This window comes from Glycine max, chromosome 5 (assembly GCF_000004515.6).
Source record: "Glycine max cultivar Williams 82 chromosome 5, Glycine_max_v4.0, whole genome shotgun sequence".
Lineage (NCBI taxonomy): Eukaryota > Viridiplantae > Streptophyta > Magnoliopsida > Fabales > Fabaceae > Glycine > Glycine max.
In genome coordinates this window covers 1,606,313-1,630,486 of record NC_038241.2, presented here as the reverse complement: position 1 = coordinate 1,630,486, position 24,174 = coordinate 1,606,313, and the positions used below count along the sequence as shown (strand labels likewise).

Genomic DNA, 24,174 nt, shown 5'->3' with positions numbered 1-24,174 from the left:
AACTGAACTTATCATTCACTGCTAAACTTCAAATGTAGATTAATTTCATCACAGAATGGACAATATAATAGTGACACTTGACACGCAATGAATTCTGTAGTTATAAAGAATGAATGCTGTCATCCCCCTTCTCCCAACACACAAATAATAAAAATAAAATAAAGGAAAACAAAAGGAAGCACATATCACTGATAGATACTACAGAGGACTAAAAAAATGTAAAGGAAGATGATGGTTATAAACACCTTGGTAATGATAGAAGGTTATCATATTCACAATGTAGCACAAACTATATAAAAAGCAGAGTGTAACGGATAAAGAGGCGCTTGGGAAGACTATGATCAGGAACCAAACGACTATTTATACCTTGAAAAGCAGATAGATTTCCCTGTGATATAAGCATGCGTGAAGCATCATCAAATGTCAGAATACATTAAGCTTGGAAATCAGTAAAGCCTAAAGACTACTCTATTTTGGCAGCAGGCCAAATTGCAATCTCAGAATATCCATCTTCAGTAGCACACGCTCTGAACATGCCTGTTGTATTAAAAGGCATTGCAACTTCTCCTTTGGCAGACACAGCAACCAAACCAACAGTGCCTTTTGGTGTGCGCTCATGTACAACACAATTAGCAGCTTCCACGAGAGAAAGACCCTTAAACTCCATCAGAGCAGCCACATCTCTTGCCACTGTCCCACGTATTATTGCTTCACCTTTGCCTGTCGCTGAAACCGCACAACGTGCATCCGCATAGGTACCAGCACCAATGACTGGTGTGTCACCAATTCGACCCACCATTTTGTTCACTAATCCACCAGTAGATGTTGCAGAAGCCAAATTCCCAAGACTATCTACAGCCACACACCCAACAGTTCCAATTTGGCTATCACCATTAGCCAATGCGGTCTCTTTCTTAGTATCATTTTGGATAGGTTGCGTATAATCAATCTACATATTTGTGAAGAACAAACGCTACAAACATTATAAGAGGAATGAAAAAAAGGAAATTCAGGCAATTAATGCAAGGATAAAACTTATGCATTTTCTTAGGTGTTTTTGGTACCGTTTTCAATTAAAATTAAGGTTTTACTTTTATTATCTGTATTAATCTTTAATACAAACTTTTTAACCTTTTATTGCACAAATTATCAAAGTGAAACCTTAATTCTGATTAAAAAACAATACTAAATATTGCATATAAGCTTTGTCCTTAAAGTAACACTAAACAAGTTTAGATGTAGTCACTTAAGTAATTATGGTTTTGTTTTTGACATCAATAGTTTGCGAAGAAGTCTGCATTAGAAGCTAACATAATCTGCATAATAAAAGTTTACATCAAATGTTTTAAAAGAATGGTATTTGACCATGATTGGGTTTTGGGGTCTCTGACAAAAGAAAAGTGTGACTGCAATTTAAAGCCTTGATCTATGTTAAAGGCCAACAAAGTTTATTGAGATAAAAGTCTAATTCTGACGAAGAACAAATTCCAAAAGTACTAAAGTAAGTGCATCTCTGTCATACGCTTAAGCCTAAACAAGATGCAGGAGAATTTATTAAATAGTGGGGGATGACCATGAGTCTATATGGTCCTAGTCAACATCTAGACACATTCTTTATTTTCAATTTACGAGAAAAGAAAATTAATAATACTTAGTTATATGTTATGTAGATGACATTGTGATCGATTCTCACAAATAAAACCATGATGGTTATTCCCAAATCACGTAATAATTTCTCCATAAACACAGAAGTAGGCAAATTGAAGTACCTGAACCCTGTTAGCTTCTTTTGCCTGCTTTAGCCTTTCAATATTTTCTTTTGTAATAAAATGGCTTGAATCCACAGTCTCAACGCCCTGAGAAGGAATCATGAATAAAGACGAGTGTTGATACGATAAGAAAGTTGAAAAGAAAGGGATAAAGAAGTAAGTGGTACTACTTGTTGTCTTGCAAATTCCTCTGCTCCATCGAAAGCGAGATAGATGTGAGGCGTGTTTTCCATGACCAATCGAGCAAGAGAGATGGCGTTGACGACGGTAGTGAGGCCGGAAACAGCTCCGCAATTCATAGTGGTGCCGTCCATTATGGAAGCTTCCATTTCCACGGTGCCTCTGCAAGTCAGCACAGATCCCCTTCCCGCGTTAAACTGCGGAATGTTCTCCAACTCCCGAACCTGCACATCATCCACATCAATCAATCACCATACATACATACATACATAATACGGAGTAGTAGTGATTGATATGAATATGATACGTACGACAAGTTCAACCACGTCGAGAGGAGGCAGTTTGGCCTTGAGAGCTTCCACGCCGATTTGGAGGCAGTGGCGGAGGGCCTCCTCGCGAGGCTGGCGGCGCTCCGGTGGAAGGGAAAGCGGGATGTCGCCGGCGCCGCCGTGTAGTGCTATGGCCCAACCCATCTGTTTGTTCGTTAACTGCCTCTGTCAGGTTCCCCTAGAACGTATATGAAATAAGAATTTAGAATATTATAAATAATCGACTCCTTAAATAAATAAATAAATAACTTTATTATTAAATATCAATATTTATAAAGTTTAACTAATGATGAACTAAGTTTTTAACTTTTCTCCACCTCAACTGATAAGGTAATCAGAAAATTTTAATTATGATATTTTTAAAATTAAATTAAAAATAATATATACATACTTATAAACAATCATAAGTATTCACACAATGAAATAATACTCCAAAGATAAACATCAATATATCTCTCCATCCACTTTTTTGAACAAATAAATAAATATCACAACACAAATCAATGACTTTTAGAATTGTTAGATTCAATTTTTTGATTCAGAGATTTATGTGGATTTGGAATTCTTGAATGGATCCATAAACTCGTATTTATGCAACGACATCTCAATACTTTTTCCTATCATATATGCTAGAGTTATCCAAAATCTTTTTCTTAACTTAGATGAAGGTATCTCATGTCTATTCAATTCTCAATAACATATATATGTCACCACTCTCCAGATCGTGACTACTAATTCACACATAATTATAAAACAATATTCTAGATAACTACCAAATAAATATTCTAATTACATATACACTAATAACTCATAAAGTCATACCCCAAATTATAGTATCATATAAGTCAATTAATAGCTATGAAATGAAATACACGCGTACCAAAATATATTTTAGTTGATATATATGATAGCTAAACACAAAAATCAAGCAAGTTGATTCATGAATTTTCAAATAAATTCCAAGATTCAATATGTCGTATTTGTACATTACAAGATTTCTTTTTGTAAAATTAAATTAAATCCCATGCATAGGAAAAGTTACATGTTTATATGATTGTAGTACACGCTTCAATAATTTCATACAAGAATACCACGAAACCTAACTTTTACTATCATCATAAGGATTAATTTTCGCAATGATCAATATATTAATTTAATGATTTATGATTGGTGAACTCAAGAATATGCATTTCCAAAAAAATCTATACCATAGAAATTTAGAAAAATAATGTTGTTTAATTTGCCTCTTAAAACACATAGTATTTCACACACTATTTGCTTGTGATTTATCTTCTCCATTTAGTGGGTCAACAATATTTTTTTTTTCTTTTTTTTCTTCTTCTAATTTTTTGAGTAAGATCATCCATAAAATTATAGGAGAAAATAATCCTCTATAATTATATAAGTACAAAAGTATATGATTTAAGATTAAGTCACATGAGATATATTCTCAAAAGATTTGACTAATCAAATTTTTTTTTTAATTTTTTTAATCTATTATCTAGATTTATCTAATTATTAATATTATATCAACCACCTAATTTTTTATCGATAAAATAATTATTAACTTAATGAATTTTAAACAAAACATTTAAAATAATTATATATTTTTTAATTCAAATATTTAAATAAAATTTAATATATCATCATACAATCATTCCAAATAAAATTTAATATATCATCATACAATCATTTCAAATAAATTTTTATGTTAATAATTTTTAAACTAAAATTAATAATAATTATTATATTTTTAGAATGTTAGAGCTATATCCCAACAATGAATTATTATTATTATTATTATTGCACCTACAATCCTTTAGTTATTTTTCTGTAACAATCCATAATTTATTTCAGAAAAATGAAACATTTGATCAGGAATTTAAGGCTCAAATTATGGGACGCCTACTCGTAATTTATGTTAATTTATTGTAGCAATTAAAATAATGGTATGTAATGACGTTTTTCTAGCATTGTTTTCTTTTTAATATCTGGCCAATTGAAAATGAGATGAGTATGACAGCCCGGTTTTTGTGAAAAAATTGTCACCCTTTCCAAGTATACAAACATAACTGAGCCATTATTCATTGTGGATTGAAAATTGTAACTCCCTTGGCCTTAAATGAGTCTTTCAAAATTCAGATGCTAAAACCTAAATTCCCTTCTTTTAATCTTGTGTCCGTGAGCCATTTTGCCATTCTATAACGGTATTCTGACAGAAAAAAAGAGCTAAGCAAAGCCCACAAAGATGAGTACAATGACATGGCTAGCCAGATCATTTTTCTCGGTTTGCTGGTTGCCCTTGGGTAAAGTGTGAAGTTTAATATATTTTCAATTTTTTTTTAGATTCTAGATTAATATTTGGTAGCTTTTACAATTTTTTAACTTTTATTATGCCATATTTTCACATAATTTCCTTAACTCTTGGCAGATGATCATAAACTGACTTCATCCCCTCACGGGACAATGAAAAACATGGCATTTGATAGGAAAAACGAAAAAAGCTTTGATAGTATCAGTAACAACAATTTGTCACGGCCAAGCAAAAAATTCCACAGCAAGAAGAGACATTCAAACAATCCAATAATAAAGGATAAAGATGGTGGTGGGGTTCCCATTGGAAACAAGTTTGATTATTCAAGTTGGTCACTCTCCGCGGATGAAGATTACATAGTGTTTTGCTTTGGAAAGGATGTGGCAAAAGGTGACAAAGGTGTCAATGAAGTGCATAAAAATTCAAGGCCGGTGAATTGCAAGGTATGCCATTTCATCATGAAAATTGGTCACCCAATCGGGCTTTGTTTGATAAATTGAATTATATTTCCTGTTACTCCGGTTGACTTAAGCAGCTGAAATATGGTGAGAATGAAGAACAAGTTAGTGACCTGAACATTCATGAGAAAATATCAAATGCTAATCAGCACCATGATGATGACATAAGAAGAGCAGAATCAAGTAACTCTGACCAATCTGAAGGCAGTAGAAGTTCTTTTGCGTTCCCCGTGTAAGTTAATCATGTATAGTGTTTTGTTTTTGTTAAAAAAATTCAATTAACAACTGTAATTCCTCGGTTTGGTCTTTAGTTACCCTTAAAACTCTTCATCATTTTCCAAGAGTATATTTTACAGGAATTCAACTTATGTTATTTTTCACAAATTTAATGTGTGTTATCAATTGAGTTACATCTATTAGATTTTTTTGTTGGAATTTTAATTCAAGTGTGTATGTATAATGGTGGAAACATTGTACTTGTCTAATGTTGTCAAGGACTTGATTGTTTTCTTTTGAAAAAAAACACAGGTTAGGTTGGGAATGGATTGGAAGCCCTGTACAAATGCCCAAGTCAGAAGGTTTGCACTTAAGGAAGAACAAGGCTCGAGCTATGCGATTTCAGTGTTGTAGATTCTGATGTGATGGCTGCACATTCTTTTATTTCTGTTTTTTTTAACTCCCCAAGATTGAATTCTTTTGTCCAGATAGTAGTCAGTTAGCAAATGTCACTCTTGAGTGCATAGTAAATCAATAATACTGATCAATATTATTCAGAATTTCTTCCCATTTCAATAATTTCATCTTTAGTTTGCTCGAAAATTCACTAGTTACATTCCATCACTTCTATTTGGGAAATATTTTCCATTATTTATTGGCTTTCAAACAAACCAAAAATGTTTCTAGAATTCTAATCTTTTGAAAATGAAAACAATTTTTAATCAATGAAAACAGAAAATAAAAATATAAACCAAACACACCCTTATCTTTTTCTTTGTACGAAAATTTCTTTTCAAGTTCATGATAGTATACCAAAAGGTTCAGACATTTAATCCTGGATTCCTGTAGTTATAACTCTAATTAACGTGTGCTTTGTATTTTAAAAAAAGTTTGATTCCAATTACATTTTGTAATTTCTCCAAATTTACAATATAATGATATACACAAAAACACTGCAGAGTTTGTGATACGAACACAACTACACCAACAAAGGATGAAAAAGACACAGGTGAAGAGGCCCACTTACCTTCACGATTTCGTCTGGATTTCGTCTGAGGAAACTGTCAAAACAGAAGCTTCTGCCAAATCTTCTCCAAATCGCCTTGCTTGAAATTGTTGGTCCTGCGGAGCAACTTTTTATCAGAATTGGTTATTGTAATATTCCTAGAATCATTCTGTACTAGGAATTCTATAAGAACCTTGTAATAACAAGCAAAAGGCAATAAGAATTTTACAAAGCTTCCCTCACTCTGTCGTGTTCTGCTCCTTCCTTTTTCTCTGGAGGTGCTAAACCTCAAAATCTAGTTCCTAATATTCTGTTGCTAACAGTTTGTCTACTGCTACAAGAAAAATTAAGTACCCCTCACCCCCCATAATAGAGTAATAATTTTCTCTCAAAACTTGACCAAGTCAAAGATTTTATTAAAAAGAACTAAAAATAAACACTAAAGTTAGAAAGGAGGACTTATTAAACATGAACTGAATAGGGTAAGTAGAATTTCATTTTGAGTGAATTTAAAATTTTCTTTTGTTTCTGCTTGTCCACTTTTTAAAGTGCAGGACTGAAGTTCAACCACCACCATACCGACAAAAGGATTTTGGAAGACAAGTTAAACGGTAAAGGTTGCCTGATTAATACTCATTTCCGGAATTAAATAGTTTATCATGATTTAAAAAAACGTTATCTTTCGAGTGGAGAACTTTTGAATTTGCTAGTACAAAATAAAGAATCAATTAAATGGTGATCAAAGCAAACAAATGACAGTTAAAGAAAATTATTTTGATGTCACCCCAAACGATTAAGTGGAAGCTGACACAATACCATGTTAACTTTAGCAAAGACTTAGTTGAGTCTATAACCTACGCTTGGGCTAAAGTATCACTAAAGGACATGAACATTGGCTTTACAAGAACTAGGAATGATAAGAATAGTAATTAGTTCGATTTCCATCTCATTTTTTTTTATCTCTCTCCTTTCTCATTATATTACTTGTTACATCTATCATTTTCCTTTCATTCAATCCATTTTAAAATGGGATTCATATTTAAGTTTGAGTTTAATGATTGTGTATTTACAACATAAATACATAATTTATTTTCTCTTATAATTTTTCTTGTACTCCGCGTAAGTATAGTTCAAATTAGTTATAAAATTATAAGAACTTTACGGATAGTGCATGAAAAACAAACTTATAAAATAAACTTTTAATTCTACATTAATTTGAGATAAAATTGTTCATTGAAAAATTATTGATATAAAATTATAGAACTTATCATTGTAAACTAATATCTGTATGTGTATACACACCTAATTATTCTACACACACCCAATTTAAAGACGGTTAGACCAGGCTTAAATTATTAAACCGCGAGTAAATACCTCTATCTGTCACCCAGTTTTAAAAACATTAACTAAAAGAGCCAATAGATAAACGTCAAATAAGTCTACAAAAAAAAAAAGTGCACGCCCTCACTTTAGAGGAGCCAAATCCAAAAATAAATAAAAATGTTTAAAAGCTACTTATCATTTATCACCCTAGATTATAATTAAGGTTGCATTTAATTTCTTTCATTCAGGAAAAAATAATATTATCAAATAAAGAATAGGTTTTCATATTTCAAGTTTTAAGTAGAATTTATACAAGAAGCACAAATATACCTTGTCCACATGAGACAACATAGTTTATAAATGGAACAAGATCCCCACCTTGTGGATATAATGCATGCATGGACCATATACGAAAGTAGGGAACCAAAAACTAGCTTGGGTACAAGAAGTGGAATATATACATACATACACAAATACTTTGGAACAGTTAGCAGGAGTGAAAAATAAGCAGTCCACAAATCAATAATACCAAGTATATAACCTCTGCCAATCAGAATCAGCTGCTAGAAGGAAACTTGCTGAATGCCACTTCAAAGAGAAACTAATGATTAACTCTTCTGCTTTTGAAAAACCCGATGCCACAGGTCTGGTATAATTCTGAATGCAGGTAGACCCGCGAGAGAACACATTTTCACTTCATTGAATATGCTCGTTTAGTACCTCATCACATTAAATGGCATAACTTTATATATTTGTTCATAACAGGCTTGTACAAATAAATCTCACACACAAGATAAGTGCCTCACCATTTTGACTAAAGGGACCTAACATGTAGCACATTAAATAAAACTAGCAATGATATTACAGGTTAAAATTTTTGGATTTGAAAACAAGTGACTGAAGATGTAACCTAGCATTGGCAGCAGCAGCAATAGATTCCTCATCTCGTTTTTCCTTGGAAATCGAAACAGCAGCCATATAGGCTTTTCTTGCTTCATCCATTTTCTGCAATTCCACCTCGTCCAAATCATCCTGTTCAACCAGATGTTTACTTGAAAAGATCAACATCCAAGGATAAGATATCTCTACAAATATACTAACACAACTCTGTTCTTGAAACAAAGATATACATTAAATCTGATAAGTATAGTCTCATACCATTCAATGATGCAGTTCTTTACCAAATACCCTCTACTAAGAAAAAAAAGTCAAAACCTCACAGGAAGTAGCAACGGTTTGCGTAGCCATCAATACTATTTTTTATTCATTGAGATATGTTGACTTTGTATATGATTCTGCTGTAAATATAAGGATCTTATCCTACAGATCTATTGTGGGATAGAATCTACAAATGCTAAATCACTGATATACAAGTGGAAGGCATGCACATTGATAAACAAGATATCCATGTGTCTTGAACTAGGAAGGCAATCCAAATCATAGTGCTGTGTTGAAATTGTCACCATACATACATATCAACATGTGGAAAAATATGCTGTGTATTTGAAAAATATTCATAAACTCACAATACTAGGCAGGTGACTGAAATCATAAGGTTTGACATCATAATCATTGGTATACTTAGCAGTGTCAGTTTTTGACAATCCTTCCAGTAATAACGTGAATGATGTAATATCTGCCTGCATGGAACCTAGCTCATCTAGAAGTTTATCAACTTTCTTGTTGGATGTCATTGCTTCCCATTGTATTTTTTCAAGAGCAGCTTGCTTGTCTGCAAGCTTAATCTGTGGAAAAGGAGACCTGTTAATGCATATGAGAAGAAATATTTTAAAACTCCCCACCCTCCCCCAATGAAATGAGCATTTCCTCCCCCCCTGTAATATCTATCAGAACCTAAGATTGAAGAAAGCAGTATAAGATCTTAACACAACATTATAATTTCAAGGCAATCAGATTAAGGTTTCATAAAGTCCAAACTTCTAAGAATAACACTAATGTTAAATAGAATCAAGAAACAAAAACTGCCGAAAGTTAAACTCATTGCAATTGTGAACCCTTCCAACATTCTCTAAGCATACGCCTACTAAAATACACTAGAATACAATCCAACTTCCCACAACCGTCAAAACTCAAAAAGCCAGGCCTATCATGTTCAAGAGATATATGAAGTGCATGTATTAAGTGAATAGGTAACATTAATTCTAAGAGATGAACTCTGCCCAAATTGTAAATGCTTAAGAAAGTCCTTGGGCCAAATTATTAATTAATTAAAAAAAAGGAAGCTGATCAGTACCTTAGCATCAGAGAGCTGCTGTTGAGTATACTTCAGTAAAGATTCCTTTTCTGAAGCCTGGTGTTTAAGTTCATCAAGTTTTGCATTAAAAGCATTCATCTGGTCTCTTGAGTTTTCCGCTGACTTTAAAAGTTCATCTTTCTCCAACAATTTCCTCTGAAGTTCCTCTACCTGCTCCTTCAACATACCTAACTCTTCTATGTCCTTTTCTGAAGCCAAAGTTCTTGTAGAAAACATGGAATAGTTATCAGCATCATTGCTGCCATTTTTTCCTTGTTCTTTTTCTCCATGGTCCCTTTTCTTTTTGGCAAGAATAGATTGGGCAACATTCCTACTTTTTGAATCTGTTGTCTACCAGAGGATGTAAATGATTCAGTACAATGATCAAAGAAAAGAAATGTCAGTCATAATGCATTGAGCACAGCAAATTTAACAGTTATATGAGACATTATTCTTTTGAAAGAATAGTTTCAGACTTCCATATGAACGGAACAATAACAATAAGCAAGTTCAATCTAGAGTAAGAAAGTGATACAGATATTATAAAATTGAACTTGAACATTTGGAAGTAGAACTGAAGCATGTAGTACTTGAACTACATGATACACACAATATATGGACAGTCAGATAAACCTCCATGTTAGAGTAACAAAATCCTACACCCCCCAGTGTCATACAAATTGGCCTAGGCGTCCTTCACTTGTATTATCTAACATCACTAAATCACACTATAAACAAAAAGAACTTTCTGCAAACCATCTTACTGAAGGTTATCCAGTCTAAAGTAATGGAAATTTAATGGTTCAATCCACAATGAGTGAATCAAGGTGGTAGCAGTTTCAACCCCCTGGGATGAGAACATGAGGTTTGAATCTCAACTTCTTAAGGAAGCAGCTGCTGTAGAGAGGCAGTATAACCATTGTGCTCCCACGATCAAACAGGGATTAGTCCCCCGGGCAATTCAAAGGGGCCAAACCAATAGAGATACCTCGTGTGTTCACCAAAAGGGACCAAAAAAACAGAAACTTTACTATTCAAACAGCGTGTTTTAATTAAGTGATGAAGTATGTAAAAGGTCATAATACACATGAACATATTCTAGAGATTATGATGTGAAAAAAAGGATTGTTAGCAATGCAGTGATATTTTTCACAATACACAAATCATAAAAAGAATATTATATTTCATATTCAATGTCCAAATATCTAACATTATTATTTCAAAGCAGGTGTTGAAGAGACAAAATAAAGCACATAAAAGTTATGTCACTAACAAAATATGTCATTTACATGAATAACTATCATATACCATTACCAAGTACCAACCCATCCACAAATAGTTACCAAGAAGTAAATGTGGCTAGGTATTAATTTATGATTATGGACACATGTGCAACATGCATTTAAGGAGCAATAGAAAGTATTCAATGTGGTATGATAGAAATATGCAGGACTTTTATGGTATCTGTGCTTGAGAAGGAAATAGCTTAGTTCCACAATTTTTCATATTTAACCTGCGTTATACCTCCCACTCATAAACACAATCAGAGTAGGCAAACAAAAGCATGCTACACAAGGACACTTACAATAATATCAGAGACTCAAAATTAGTTACATCTTCAAGCCTACACTGATAACTGAAACTGAAGTCTGACCTTTTCAAGTGGGAGTTTAAACAGAAAGATATAAACAACACAAAATGAGTCTGCATCATTGCAAGTATCACCGTATAAAATGTCAAATATTGCACATTATATCAAATGGAAGGAAACCCCTAATTGCTTCCACAATTCAACACATCAAGCAAGATTTATGAACATTACAACAAACCCAATAGGAATGCAAAGTTAGAACAAAAAATTGAGAAAATTCAAACACCAAATTGGGAAAAAGTGACCCAGTCTTACTCTTTTGGACAATGATTCTCTTGTGGGTGTCTTGGTGTAGATCATGGAACCACGCCGCGTGAATGAACGGCTTGCTTTACGATCCTGATCATAATTAAACAACACAAAACTTATAATTAAATTGAAATTCAAGAGCATCACTTGTCACAAGATCAGCATAAAAAAAAAGGGAAAAAAATCACAAGTCACTAGCTTTCCTTTCAGTATGTTTGTCAACACACAAAGCCAATACAGTAGAGTCCAAATTACATTGTACCCAAGTTGCTGTTTTGTTTCCTTTTCCTCTTGCACATAAATAAAATAAATCTCCTTTTTTTTGCGTTGCAATGAAAATGGAAGAAAGAAGAGTGAAAAGGGTTAGAGGGATTACGATGAGTGACTGAACGAGAGGGACAATCTCGACGAGGTCGTTGAAGAGGACGCGATCCAAATTGGTGTTGGGTGCCGCACCGGACTGCTCTTTCGCTGAAAGCCATGAATTCGACTCACCCAACTCCGAATTCTCTTGCAAATCCACGAAATGCTGCATTTTTCTTACTCGCCGGAGCGGAGAGGAGAGAGAAAGTTAGAGAGAGAAATGATGTCTCTGAGGTGACTGCACTTTGAAAATGCCTCACTCTACTTTCCAGACAAAACAACGGATATTAAATTTGAAACGACGGATTTACCCCTCCACCACACTTTCATAAAGTGCGAGATATAGTAATTTTTGCTAAAATGGCAATTTCTGATTAATTGGCCTTTCATAATGTAAGAACTTAAGAAAGTGACGTTGTGGTGTGGCCGGCTAAAATTTCTTGTCACTTCAACTAGGCTTATGAGCATCTCCAATAGGAACTATTTGGTGAGTTTTTAAGAGAAGAAATTATTTTTTCAAAGAATCCTATTAGAAAGAGTTTGTGTGATATTGTGGATTTTTTAGAATAAAAATCATTTCTTAACACTTAAAATTTATTTTTCTCCATCAATCAATATGTGTATGAGTATTTTATCATTTAAACAAAATTATGCATGAATATTTTAAGAATAACATGACATTTTTGGGACAAAAACACAATTTTACATGTACTAAAAAATTCTCCTACTTAAAAAACTTGCATTGGAGATACCTTGCATCTTAGTTTATTTCCATGGAGATTCTAGGGTCAGCTCTTCTCGTTAAAGTAGGATTTTAATCTTCCAACAAAATACCCTTGACTAAAAACCATTGCAAGTAATTTGACAGTATTTTTTGAATTTATAAAATTTTATAGGGATTAGAATTAGATGAAGAGGGAATTACTACTGGTCTTCTTTCCTAATTAATATTGATGACAAAAGAGAAGAAAAATATTAATTGAAAGACTATTTCGTATTAATATAGTATTAATATAATGTTTAGTAAAATAAAAGAACATTAATTAAAAGAGAGAGAAGAGAGAGGAAGGATTCTTCTTATGGACTTAATAAAACGTATTCAGAAATTCTTAAAAAAAAATATATACATTGGTAAAAAAATATATACGCTTCCTTTAATTTTGGTGAATAAAATAAAATAAAATTTACCTGGACTTTGGATTAGATTTATTAGGAGAAATAATTGATTATTTTTTATGAGAAAGGCAAAGTAACAAATAGTTGTTTTTATTTCTTTTATAGTACTATTATGATTATTCGTGCGCACAAAGAGTGAAGCAATTTTGTTACGCATTTTGCTCTTGCTTAGCGTTGCACATGCTGCCATATACTCGGTGTAGAGTGAGACCATTATGGTAATTGAAAATCCTTATGGATAGGTATATTTTAGATTTAAATTATGTAAGAATTGTTAAATTTTTTTTTCTTATTTTTTCTTTTTTTTTTGCAAATAATTAGAATTTTTACATTATTTAAGTTAAAAGTTATGAATTTATCGTGCTTAATGAATAATTAGCGCAGAAAAAAAAAATAAAGTCTAAAGAAAAAAAGTTAAAGATATGTTTGTTCAGCGTGTCTCAAGCGCCCAGTGCGATGCAGTTGTTTAACACTAGGAAGTATGGAGAAGTTTGGATCGTGAAGGGACGCTTAGCGCGAGTCATGCACTGAACGTGAAATTACTGTCATACTCGTTAAGGGCGGCAATCGCACTTAGCGGGAAGATTGCGTGAAAATCAGGTTGAACTATACCTATAAAAGAATAAGAGAGAAGAAGAAGGAGAAAGGACACATAAAATTTAAGAGAATATAATTTCTTATAGAAGATAAATGTAAGAAGTAAGAGAAATAATCATTAGAAGTCATTTTTTTCCTGCATTCTCTTTCTCAATACCCATTTTCTAAATATTATCTTATTGCAATTGTAAAGTCTCTCATGACAATAGGATACTAAAACCCCTTTTTGTGTTTGTTATTGATGTAATTTTTCTTTCTATCTATCTATGAATATTACTTTTTTATTATCTTTTTGTGCTTAATTTTATTGTTTGCGGCTTGATCACCCATTTTTAAGGTAAGTTTTAGGGGTAACATTAAAAAATGTTATTTTCTAATAGAACTGAAAAAAAGTATCTAAATAATTCATCAATAGGGATAGGTTGATTTTGTTTAGCATGTTGTACATTTTTATTCTTAATGCAATTTAACTGTTTTACCTCTTAAAGGGATTTGGGAGAAAAAAATAAATAAATTAAGCTCTTTCACTTGAAAGATCATGGTTAGAGTATACGAGTAGATGCAAGTGAAAATTAGAATAAACATAAATAGAGAAAAATCATTAACATTACATCAAAAATAGGTTAAGCTTCCAACATTCTCATCTTCTAAATTAACTTGTACAATAATATGGACTTCTCTCATCTTTTCTATTTTAATTAACTAATTTACTTTTATATTTGATTCCTCTCTTGTTTAATTTAAATTAATTTCATTCCAATTTATTTTATTTTTTTCACACCCTTTTAAACTAATTTATTTATTGTTTGAAAATTATATATTCAGTCATGTAGATACAAACAAAATTCATGTGAATACTCGAACTTCTTTCTCTTTACTACTTTAGATAATTTGATGTGCTTGTGAATCATTCAACGGTAATATGGTTCCTCGTTATGCTTGTCACATTGAAAGCTGTTCTGTTCTTGCCGTGGAACTATGGGCAATTCTGACTCGGATTCAGTTAGCTTGGGAAAGAGGTTTTAAATCCCTCCTTAAAGAATCTGATCCAAAAATTACCATTTCTCTTCTCAGTGCTGGTTGTGTTGCGAGGCAAATAAGTAGCGGATACATTGTCTAAGTTTGGTCTTGATATACAAGCTGTATAGTTTTTTCTTGGGGCCTCTTGCCCTTTTGCACACTCAAAAAAAAAAAGTTAGTAAAGGCAACTGTCTCTTAGAAGACTAAGTTGTAGGATTTGTTAGAATGATCTAATTCTTGTTGATCACGATCAATTATTGTTGGGGTTGTTATATTCACTTCCTTTCTTTGTTTATCCACTCTCCTTTCTAATTTGTTTTTCAAAAGATGCACTCTCTTAGAGGTGTTTGGTTTGGTTGTTTTCTGTTTTCATTTTCACTGAAAACAGAAAACAGTGATGAAAATGTGTTTGGTTGGATTTCTGAAAACATTTTCAGTGAAAATGAAAACAGGAAACAACCAGAAAATGAAAACAATAAATTTTTGTTTTCAGTTGAGAACAGAAACCTCATTTCGAGTAAAATGAAATTGTGATGACAATGAATGTAATTTTAAGCAAATCTAAAAATACAAAAAGACAAGAAGTCAATATATCATAAATTTTCAGTATTTTTATTTCATGAAAACAGAAAATAAGAAGTCAAACCAACATATTGTCAGAATTCTAATTTTTTGAAAATAAAAATAGTTTTCAGAAAATGAAAACAGGAAATAAAAACAAATGAAAACCAAACACACCTTTTATATACTTAGAGGGAATGAATAAGCAACTGACTAATTCATACATGAAGGTGCAACAAGGCAAGCAAGCCCTCTTATTAACTTGAGTGGTCCAATTCTATTTGGGCTTGGATAAAATTCATAGGCCATGACGCCACAGCAATGGGATTAAAATGCTTGGGTTAGGTTCCTTCCGCGTTCACATTAGTTGCATATTATTTGCTCCCTAGCTTTGTGAATTACAGAGAATTAAGCACTAATTAATCTCGGAACAGTTTAAGTATTTTGAAGGAGAAGTAGCTTGATTTAAGAAAGAAGAAATAACCACCCCACGAAAACATGTTGATCTCATGCTTCTACATTTGATCTCGTTAGACCAAGAGATTAATTATTTTTGCAACGACTATAATTTTTTTACACTAAACTCAATTTATTCACTAGAATTCTTGTGCAATAGATCTTCTTGAATCTCGGTGGTCATTTACACCAGAAGTAATATGTATTATTCTTCTAACACAGAGGGGGGAGTTATTTCACATCCTTTTGCCGTGGACATCTATCTTTTGTGTATTGTGCGACATGCAGAAAATCTTGCGGTTCCATGTTTCACTTTCATGGTGTCAGGGTGCTAGTGGTCATGTAATTTCTTTTGGCGTTACCATATTTATGACTCTTGATATGGCGTTTTATGCAGGAGGTTGGAGCTCGTCATGCAACTATGGTGCTAGTCACAATAGTGGGTATCTATTTTTTTTTTATTAGTAGAAATTGAAAACATATATTAAAGAGATTACAATAACTCATGTTACCTTGATTAGTGGGTAATCTAATTAATCCACCAAATAGAAATTTAAAGATCAAGGTGAAAAAAATATATTTAACTGTTAAGAGGATAAAGTGTTCTTACAATCGTCCATTAGAAGATTAACGGTTAAAATTTAAGGTGAAATCAAACATATATTTAACAAAATCTAAAATTAATCATAATCTCAAATGTTGATTCTTTAATTAATGGTTATTATTATATTTTATCCTCTAAAATGAATCTCCTTCTCTTAAGAAGAGTTAAATCCATTTTTACCCTTTAGGAAGAGTTAAATCCATTTTTTATGTGCTTGTTAAAGATTTGCACATCTTTCCATCCAATTGAATGTGTTTGAACTCTGAAGCAAAAGGTTGGATTGGCGTTGAACCACCCTTTGAACTTTGAAGGAAAAAAACACCCAAAGCTATTTGAAAGTGGCCCGCCAGAAGTAAAACATGCTTACAAATTCTCCGAACCCACCTGTCAATTTGGGGTGTTTGGGGGTGGCGGTGGGTCATTTGTAATCTGTAATCCATTAATTTTTTTCCACGGTGCCTATCAAACAGCACTTGCATGGCATCCAATTTTCCACATAAAACAAGCAATTTTATAGCATGGTTGAAAATCTGGTGAAAACTACAATAATTTCAACCACAAACCAAATATGCACTTAAACTCCCACCACTAAACCAAACCCGTGCAATGTTTTCATAGCTCAATTGATAGCCGGTACATAAAAACTCCGGTTCCTTATTTCCTTCAAATTCAATGCCACATATTGTAAGAGCTAAAGGTATTACAATTTATGAAGAGTGGAGAGTCTATGCAGTATGCATATGCATGCTCAACAGGGTGAAGCATAGAATTAATAATATTGGATTTTGATGCCATTTCTGCCAAATATGGATTTGTCGTTGAGCCACAGAACCTCGTCCAAATGAGCCCACACCAGTTGAGTAAAGTCACTCTCAATGGATTGTTACAGAGAGCACACAAGTACGTGTAAATAAGATAAGTAGCCGCACTTGTACGCAACGTAATTAATTATAAAGGGCAAAGATCGTAGCAAATCTGTTGGCAGAATATGAAGGAAAGGAATACATTCCTAACATTAAAATCATTCATCCCCAGACATATATGGTCTATACTCTGACTCAGTTCCACAGTCCAATATAATATTGGTTGAAGTTTGATGTAAGAGGGTGTAAGGAAAGCAATAATGGTGCAATGCACAAGTTCAGAGTTGAGACGTAAAGGTTTGAATAGGGGGGCAGCAGATATGACAACACAACACAATGGCGAGGAGAGGAAAGAAGGACCACGAAAACCATGTGCCTAGTTCTGAGGCCCTAACATGGGTGCAGTATCATTCCACGCTGCTCTGTCACATTAAAAGGCCACGCCATGGACCAGTCCATTCTTCCATTACCTATTTTGGCAAACAATATGGGCTAACTCTGCAAAACAAACCCGTAACAATAGCATTGCTTGCCCATCACTTTGATTTGAACCATTCGGCTTGCGTTGCGTAAGTACGTGTTGGTTAGTTTCTTACCCTCCTCATTTAACTAACATCGACGTTGAATGGTATGTATATAGATACAGCGAAATTGGTCGGTGGTTTGGCTATTAATTGTATTGCATCATTCACGGTGACTTTCGGGTTCAAACTGTTAATGTTTGAGAGTCAGATTGCAACTTGCAATACTGTGAATGCAAACAAACAATATTATACTACTATACTATCAAGTATATGAAGCCACACCTAGCTGACAATGACTCCCGCTAGCCCTACCTAGATCAATTTGAATATACATTTTACTAGTTTGGCTTTGTGAGTGTATTGGGAAAGTGCAAGGAAATACCACATGTGACAAATCCGGTAAGCCTTGTAGAGGGGAAAAACAACAGTAATTTTTTTACAAGTTAGAAGCATAGGGGGAATGGTGGTGGAGTGGTTGTTCATCACGCTGCCACTTGCTTGCAGCATGGCCCCACCAGCGTCACCTTCAAGTGATGAAGAGCGTCTCCATGCATATCCCCACAACACAACTGTGGTTGAGTCGATACTCCACTATGAATGTACTAGCTTAGCTACATCTTCCATCTCCACCACTCCATCTATATTTCTTGTTCTTATGATCCATCACATTCTTGTCTTGCCACCCAAACCCACCTGTCCCCACATTTTTGCATTCCTCTCCCACTACCCCTCTCCCTCCCAATCCCAAATTTTCTTACTACTTTCATTTTCTGCATCTTATCTTAATCTCATTAATAAAATCCCCACATACCAGACTCGCATCAACAGAAAGCCAATAAATAATGGACATAGATTAGAAATTTACTAACATACAACCAATACAATGTCTTCTTCCTACCTCATCCTCTCATTTCTTAATTCATTATTAACATGTTATCATATAATAATATTGAAGAGCTAGTGTTGCTATAATCTTGCTGTTGAGTAATGGTACGGAGTGATTAGCGCCACAAAACAAACCAAAAAATGCGATTACAAATCTAAACAACCAACTAAATAAACAAGTACGGGTGGATAATAATAAAATTAAAACACCCTGCTATAATTTCTCTGTTAATCAATCAAATTCCACATACATATGTGTGTGTATATATATATATTAAAACGCCGAACTCCCAGAAAACAAAAGGAGAGAAACTAACATGGAAGTTAGTTGTGCATGCACATCACTAATTAAAATCAAACTCAATCACCCCCCAAATTTATAAATTAAAAAAAAATATACACCTCGTTATTAATTATACCAAGTCCTTCCACCTTCTCTTTCTTTTCTAACGTTGGTTTTGATTTCCAATTTCCTTTACTCTTCTTTAAAGTTAAATTATATAAATAAAAAAGGTGAGATGAGATATGTGAAGGCATTTTCAGGGAAGATGAAAGAGAGTAGAATTGTCGTGGTCAGACCAGTGAGTGTGACTCCAGTAAGCGTGATCAACGGTGTTAGGAAGATCAAACAAACCTTGATCTGCACCGCCCTGCCAATCCAACGATCCGAATCCTCCCCCGTGGCTGATTTTACTATGAAAATCAACGGTGTGATCGAGCAAGGAACTCTCGGGTAACTTCAACTCTTCGTTGCTGCTGCTGCTAACTTTCTGGTGGAGCCACTGAAACGACGACGCATCGGGGAGAGTGGAGTTACCGAACCCGAACGCCAATGGCTCGTTAGTGGAAGTAGTAGTAGTGATCAAACTGGTGAAAGGACCGATTTCAGAGAAGATACCACCGCAGTCCCCTGTTCCGTGCTCCAGAGGATTTGTTTCCAAAGCAGGGATCAACAACTTTGACTCTTGCATGTTGTTGTTGTTGTTGTTGGAATCCAAGTTTAGAGTCTCCGGCGCCGACACGGCCTCGGTGGTGGTGGTGGTGGTGGCGGTGGCGGCCGCGGCGGTGAGGCTGGAGCTCCCGCTGCTGGAGTGAGAGTTGGTGTTGTTGTTGTGGTGGTCGGGGTCCGGTGACGCGGTTTGGGAGGATGTTTTGGTGGGTTTGGAGGAGCGTTTGGATTTGCGGCAACCGCCGCCGACGGGGACGTTGCGGAGGACGCCGCCTTTGGTCCAGTAGCGGCGGCAGTTTTTGCAGAAGTGACGGGGCTGTGAGAGGTTGTAGTTGTTGTAGTAGCAGAACTTGGTGTTGAGGGAGTCGCAGCGAGGGCACTTCAGGGCCTGCTGGCTCTGATGGTGGGGTCGGAGCCTCCGGTCGCCGGAGAAAAACCTCCCTCCGCCCATGGTGTGTATTTCCTGCATTTGGTGGATGAGAATGACGAGATAGCACCTGAAACTAGTGTTTATGTCAGTGAGTGTGTTGTTGGAGTGAACATGAGAGCGTACGGAGAGAGAGAGAGGTGAGAATTGCGATGCGAAATGCGAATGGGGTTTGAGGGAGAGAGTGAGAAACAAATATCCTTGCGCTGCAACTGCAACTGCAACTGCAACAACAACAACAACGTACTTCTCTCTATTGTCTAATGTTAATGTTATGTTTTGGGGTTGGGTCGGGGAGGGAAGTGAATTGACCCAACGAACCCTTTAACATAGCCGTAACTACTTTCGCAGCCGAACCCAGGGACTTATTTAAATATCACCTAAATATCCTTTACTTACTCTACTCAAGGTTATTTGGGAGACTTCCACATATTTACTCGTACAAAAATCTACTTTATATAAAAATAATAATAAAATATATATAAATAATATATTAATTAAATATTTTAATAATATAATAAAGTAAAACAGTAAAATATTTAAATAATCAAATATAATAATAATATATTATTATTAGATAATAATTTGTAGAAGTTATAATAATGATATATCATTTTGATTGATAGTCTAATGTTATTATAGAACAAAAATTTCATATTAGTAAAGTTAAGAATTTTATATTTGAGAATAACACGCTAAATGAATATATGTTGAATATTAAATAGATAAAAAATAATAAAAAAATTAACTTATATTTTGATCTAATTTTTTTGACTTGCTAACTTATTGACTCAGTAATAAATTTGAAAGTCTACTGAATTTATTTAGAGCTTATAAAATTTACCCATAACCTATTAAAAAAAAGTTTACGCAAGAGTTAACGAGTAGAAAATAAGGGACTCTAAACTCATTTAATATCCCAATTAAATACTTATTTTACCTGGTTGATACACATAAGATTCATTTATATTTTTTAAGAAACATTATTAATATAATTAATAAAATTAAATTTATTAACAATGTATATTATTTTATCAAAATTATCTTTAAATTTATTGGAATTTATAATCTCTCTTCCATTTAATTGTTTTTACATTTAATTAATTAATGTATGCTATTTTTTTTATCCATTCCTTATTAGAAAGATAATGTATTTATCTTTTAAATATATAACATTTATTGTAAAATAACAAAAAATATTTGTGTCAAAAAATAATTAATGCAAAAAGATAACTTAAAAAAGTATCATAAAAAAAGAACAAATAAAACTATAAAAAGAGTCCTATATTTTAAAACGAAGGAATTACTACTATTTGAGTAATTTAATTAAACACTCGTTGCAATAAATATTTGATGTATAATGAGTACTCCTTTCCTTCCGTTCTGTTTTCAAAGTAAAAAAAATCAAATTTTTTTCTTAAATATAAACAAAATTTGATTTTTTTTATTTAATGAGATTATATTCAATATACTTTTTGATTTAATATGTGGTTTGTGTTTAATATCTAATTCCAATGAAGAGTAATTTAAAAGAAAAAAGTTTGTTTTTTTTATTAAAATTGACACAATTTAATAAAATAAACTAACTTTCTTATTAAGTGTGAAATTAATTTTTTTTCTTAAAAAAACGATGAAATATTTATGTACAAATTAGGCTTAAATAATACTATGTGTTTCTATCTTTTAAGTATGGTAATTGTACCATTTTGTTTTGTCAAGTTTCAATCTAACAATTTATATTAACATGACACTGATAGAAGTATTAACATAGAGACATGCTGTGAGGATATAACATCTTAAAATAGAAGAATAAATTGTCAAACTATTAAAATGATATTAGAACCCCAACCTTAAACTCTAACTGATACAAATATTTACTACTGCTAAATAATATATGGATATTGCTTACAAAATAAGTGTTATTAGGACACTTGTTAATTGAGAGACTATAAAGATGAAGTATTTATTTTAAAAATCATATGAGAATGAAAAATAATCATGAATAGTTTAAATTTGTATATCTTAATAAGATTGTTTTTACTTTAAATTTCTTAATGGGTGTACTAAGGCCAACTCAACCAGGAGTTGTTCTTGAATTAACACTTTGAGAGCAACTCAAAGAGCCACATAACACCGTTAGAGAGAAGAACACTTTCCACGAAAGAGGAATTGTTGATGGTACAAAATCTACATATATTTATATTTTTTGAGTTCCACAAAATTTTTAACCAAGTAAAATAAGTATGGAGCCCACGTAAGAATTAATATTACATTAAAAAATAAAAATAATAATTATTTTAAGATAATTTTTTATAGGATAATTATTAATGTTAAAGGACAAAAACAGTATTTGATAACTTGTTAGTAGATGATTATATAAAATTGTTTCAGTTATTAGTGTATACCTTATTTTATTTTTTTTCTATATTCAAGACTGGAATATATATATATATTGTTATTGTTATCGTAGAAATCAAAGAAAAAAGAGTGAAAATATATATTTAAGTAGAGTACTAAGTTAGAAAGAAGAAGAATAAGAATGAAAAGGAAGAGAGTTGAATTTGAGGGGCGAAAGGGAGGGGTGGTTGGAAGGTGTAATCCACAAAACCAGTTGTCCCATTGCGTTGTGTTGTCGGCCACCCTGGGTCGCAGTGAGAGTGAGTGAGTCGTATATTTGATATTGTGAAATGTGTGCATTATGCATTATGCATATCTATCTATCCATAATAACATAACTGACTGTGTCTCTGTGTAACAAATGGTGCAGCCTCTCCCACGTTGCCTCTTTCTATTGCTCACATGTCCTTCTTTCGTAAAATGTACCTTTCTCGTTCGCTTCTCCTCCTATGTTTACAAAATTATTGAAGCCTCCTCATATATTACATTTCATTAACGTTCTTCTTAGAGCATGCATGCATACGACGGAGTTTTGTTTTTTTCTTCATAAAAAATCTTTTTAAGAAGTTAATAAATAATTTTTTTAAAAAACATTTTTTTTAACAGACAATCATCCCTTGTTTTGTTACGATGAAAAAGAGAACAAAGGAAGAGAATTGTGTAAGTGTTTTGTTGGGAAGAATTGTGTGAAATTTTTTGGATTTCAACGTGGATTTCACACTTTTTATTTTTTACCTATGAAATAATTTCAATTCAAATATTTTTCTTCTATTTTACTTTGTTTCATTCTATTTTCTTTTCTCATAATCAAACTTATCCTCAATTTATGATAAAATTATTCACTTTTACAAGTATTTAATTTAAATGTCATATTTAAGATTATATCCTGTTGGTCTCAGGCATCGTATGAGTACAATAACTAATTAATTGAGTCCAACCCATGTATGAGCATTGCTTGGCCATGATTTTGAAGCAGAGATAACAGCTACTTAGAGTCTATGGATATCTATAAAATATATCCTCAACTAGTTGGTCAATACTTGCTTGAGGGAATTGGTCCAAGAGAAGGAATTTATCCACAAAATTCAATGGAGATAAGTGTGACTACATATATTTCCTGTTAATTCATATATAAAAAAAAAATAATCTTTTACGATTAAATTTAAATATAAATAAATTTATTTTATTTTATTTAATGTTATTATTTCTAAAATATTCTTCATTTAATTTTAATTTTGTTTTTAATGAGTCCCTTTTATTTATGATAACAAATTCCAATGAAAAATATTTTAAAAATGACCTTATTTTTTACTTGAAATTAAGAAAATTAAATGATATCAACTAACTTTATTAATTAATGTAAAATTAATTATTTTTACTTATATATAAATTCAGAGGAAGTACTATATAGAAAAATGTTAAATTCTAATCAATGATAGAATATGTTTAAGGAAAAATATGTTAGAGAGTGTATTGGTTGCACTTTTGGTACCTGAACCTATATATAATTAAAAATAATGTGCATCTTCTTAAATATATATTATTCTTACATTTTAAAATAAAATAGAAAATTTACAACTATTACTAATATCAATAGAAGTGA

The 24,174-nt window shown here is 32.7% G+C and overlaps 4 protein-coding genes across 6 annotated transcripts; 1 reads left to right on the top strand and 3 right to left on the bottom strand.

The window, feature by feature from the left end:
* Window positions 1-22: 22 nt before the first annotated feature.
* LOC100799400 (isoaspartyl peptidase/L-asparaginase-like) lies at window positions 23-7,163 on the bottom strand. 3 transcript variants are annotated; one of them, NM_001254228.3, is made up of 6 exons: window positions 6,502-7,163; window positions 6,294-6,388; window positions 2,261-2,456; window positions 1,940-2,173; window positions 1,770-1,856; window positions 23-949 (listed from the first exon to the last, which is right to left on the bottom strand). In NM_001254228.3, the coding sequence occupies exons 3-6, from the start codon at window positions 2,420-2,422 to the stop codon at window positions 464-466; spliced, it is 969 nt and encodes a 322-aa protein (NP_001241157.1). In that variant the 5' UTR covers window positions 2,423-2,456; window positions 6,294-6,388; window positions 6,502-7,163; the 3' UTR covers window positions 23-463. The 3 variants fall into 3 exon arrangements, with proteins under 3 accessions (NP_001241157.1, XP_006579427.1, XP_040871150.1); XM_006579364.4 differs by having other exon boundaries at window positions 233-949; window positions 6,466-6,861; XM_041015216.1 differs by having other exon boundaries at window positions 233-949; window positions 6,516-6,812.
* Window positions 4,346-6,508, top strand: LOC102665122 (protein BREAKING OF ASYMMETRY IN THE STOMATAL LINEAGE). Its single transcript, XM_041015860.1, has 5 exons — window positions 4,346-4,584; window positions 4,710-5,035; window positions 5,128-5,282; window positions 5,579-5,628; window positions 6,226-6,508. Exons 1-5 carry the CDS (start codon window positions 4,527-4,529, stop codon window positions 6,375-6,377), a joined length of 741 nt encoding a protein of 246 aa, XP_040871794.1. The 5' UTR covers window positions 4,346-4,526; the 3' UTR covers window positions 6,378-6,508.
* An 888-nt stretch (window positions 7,164-8,051) lies between the features above and the next one.
* Window positions 8,052-12,420, bottom strand: LOC100799930 (protein MICROTUBULE BINDING PROTEIN 2C). The gene is made up of 5 exons (XM_003524446.5): window positions 12,126-12,420; window positions 11,756-11,839; window positions 9,850-10,200; window positions 9,122-9,340; window positions 8,052-8,627 (listed from the first exon to the last, which is right to left on the bottom strand). The coding sequence occupies exons 1-5, from the start codon at window positions 12,282-12,284 to the stop codon at window positions 8,457-8,459; spliced, it is 984 nt and encodes a 327-aa protein (XP_003524494.1). The 5' UTR covers window positions 12,285-12,420; the 3' UTR covers window positions 8,052-8,456.
* A 6,571-nt stretch (window positions 12,421-18,991) lies between these two features.
* On the bottom strand, window positions 18,992-20,574 carry LOC100800458 (dof zinc finger protein DOF5.4). Its single transcript, XM_014775407.2, has one exon. The coding sequence runs from the start codon at window positions 20,214-20,216 to the stop codon at window positions 19,338-19,340; it is 879 nt and encodes a 292-aa protein (XP_014630893.1). The 5' UTR covers window positions 20,217-20,574; the 3' UTR covers window positions 18,992-19,337.
* Window positions 20,575-24,174: the final 3,600 nt, after the last annotated feature.

Coding starts and splice junctions, on each gene's coding strand:
- LOC100799400 (NM_001254228.3), bottom strand. CDS start 2,422: ATGGGTTGGGCCATAGCACTACACGGCGGCGCCGGCGACATCCCGCTT. Junction 2,174..2,260: donor TCGACGTGGTTGAACTTGTC/GTACGTATCATA, acceptor GATGATGTGCAG/GTTCGGGAGTTGGAGAACAT. Junction 1,857..1,939: donor AGGAATTTGCAAGACAACAA/GTAGTACCACTT, acceptor ATTCCTTCTCAG/GGCGTTGAGACTGTGGATTC.
- LOC102665122 (XM_041015860.1), top strand. CDS start 4,527: ATGAGTACAATGACATGGCTAGCCAGATCATTTTTCTCGGTTTGCTGG. Junction 4,585..4,709: donor GGTTTGCTGGTTGCCCTTGG/GTAAAGTGTGAA, acceptor AACTCTTGGCAG/ATGATCATAAACTGACTTCA. Junction 5,629..6,225: donor ACAAATGCCCAAGTCAGAAG/GTTTGCACTTAA, acceptor AAAACACTGCAG/AGTTTGTGATACGAACACAA.
- LOC100799930 (XM_003524446.5), bottom strand. CDS start 12,284: ATGCAGCATTTCGTGGATTTGCAAGAGAATTCGGAGTTGGGTGAGTCG. Junction 11,840..12,125: donor CTCTCGTTCAGTCACTCATC/GTAATCCCTCTA, acceptor AATTATGATCAG/GATCGTAAAGCAAGCCGTTC. Junction 8,628..9,121: donor TCAGTCACCTGCCTAGTATT/GTGAGTTTATGA, acceptor CTGGTTGAACAG/GATGATTTGGACGAGGTGGA.
- LOC100800458 (XM_014775407.2), bottom strand. CDS start 20,216: ATGCAGGAAATACACACCATGGGCGGAGGGAGGTTTTTCTCCGGCGAC.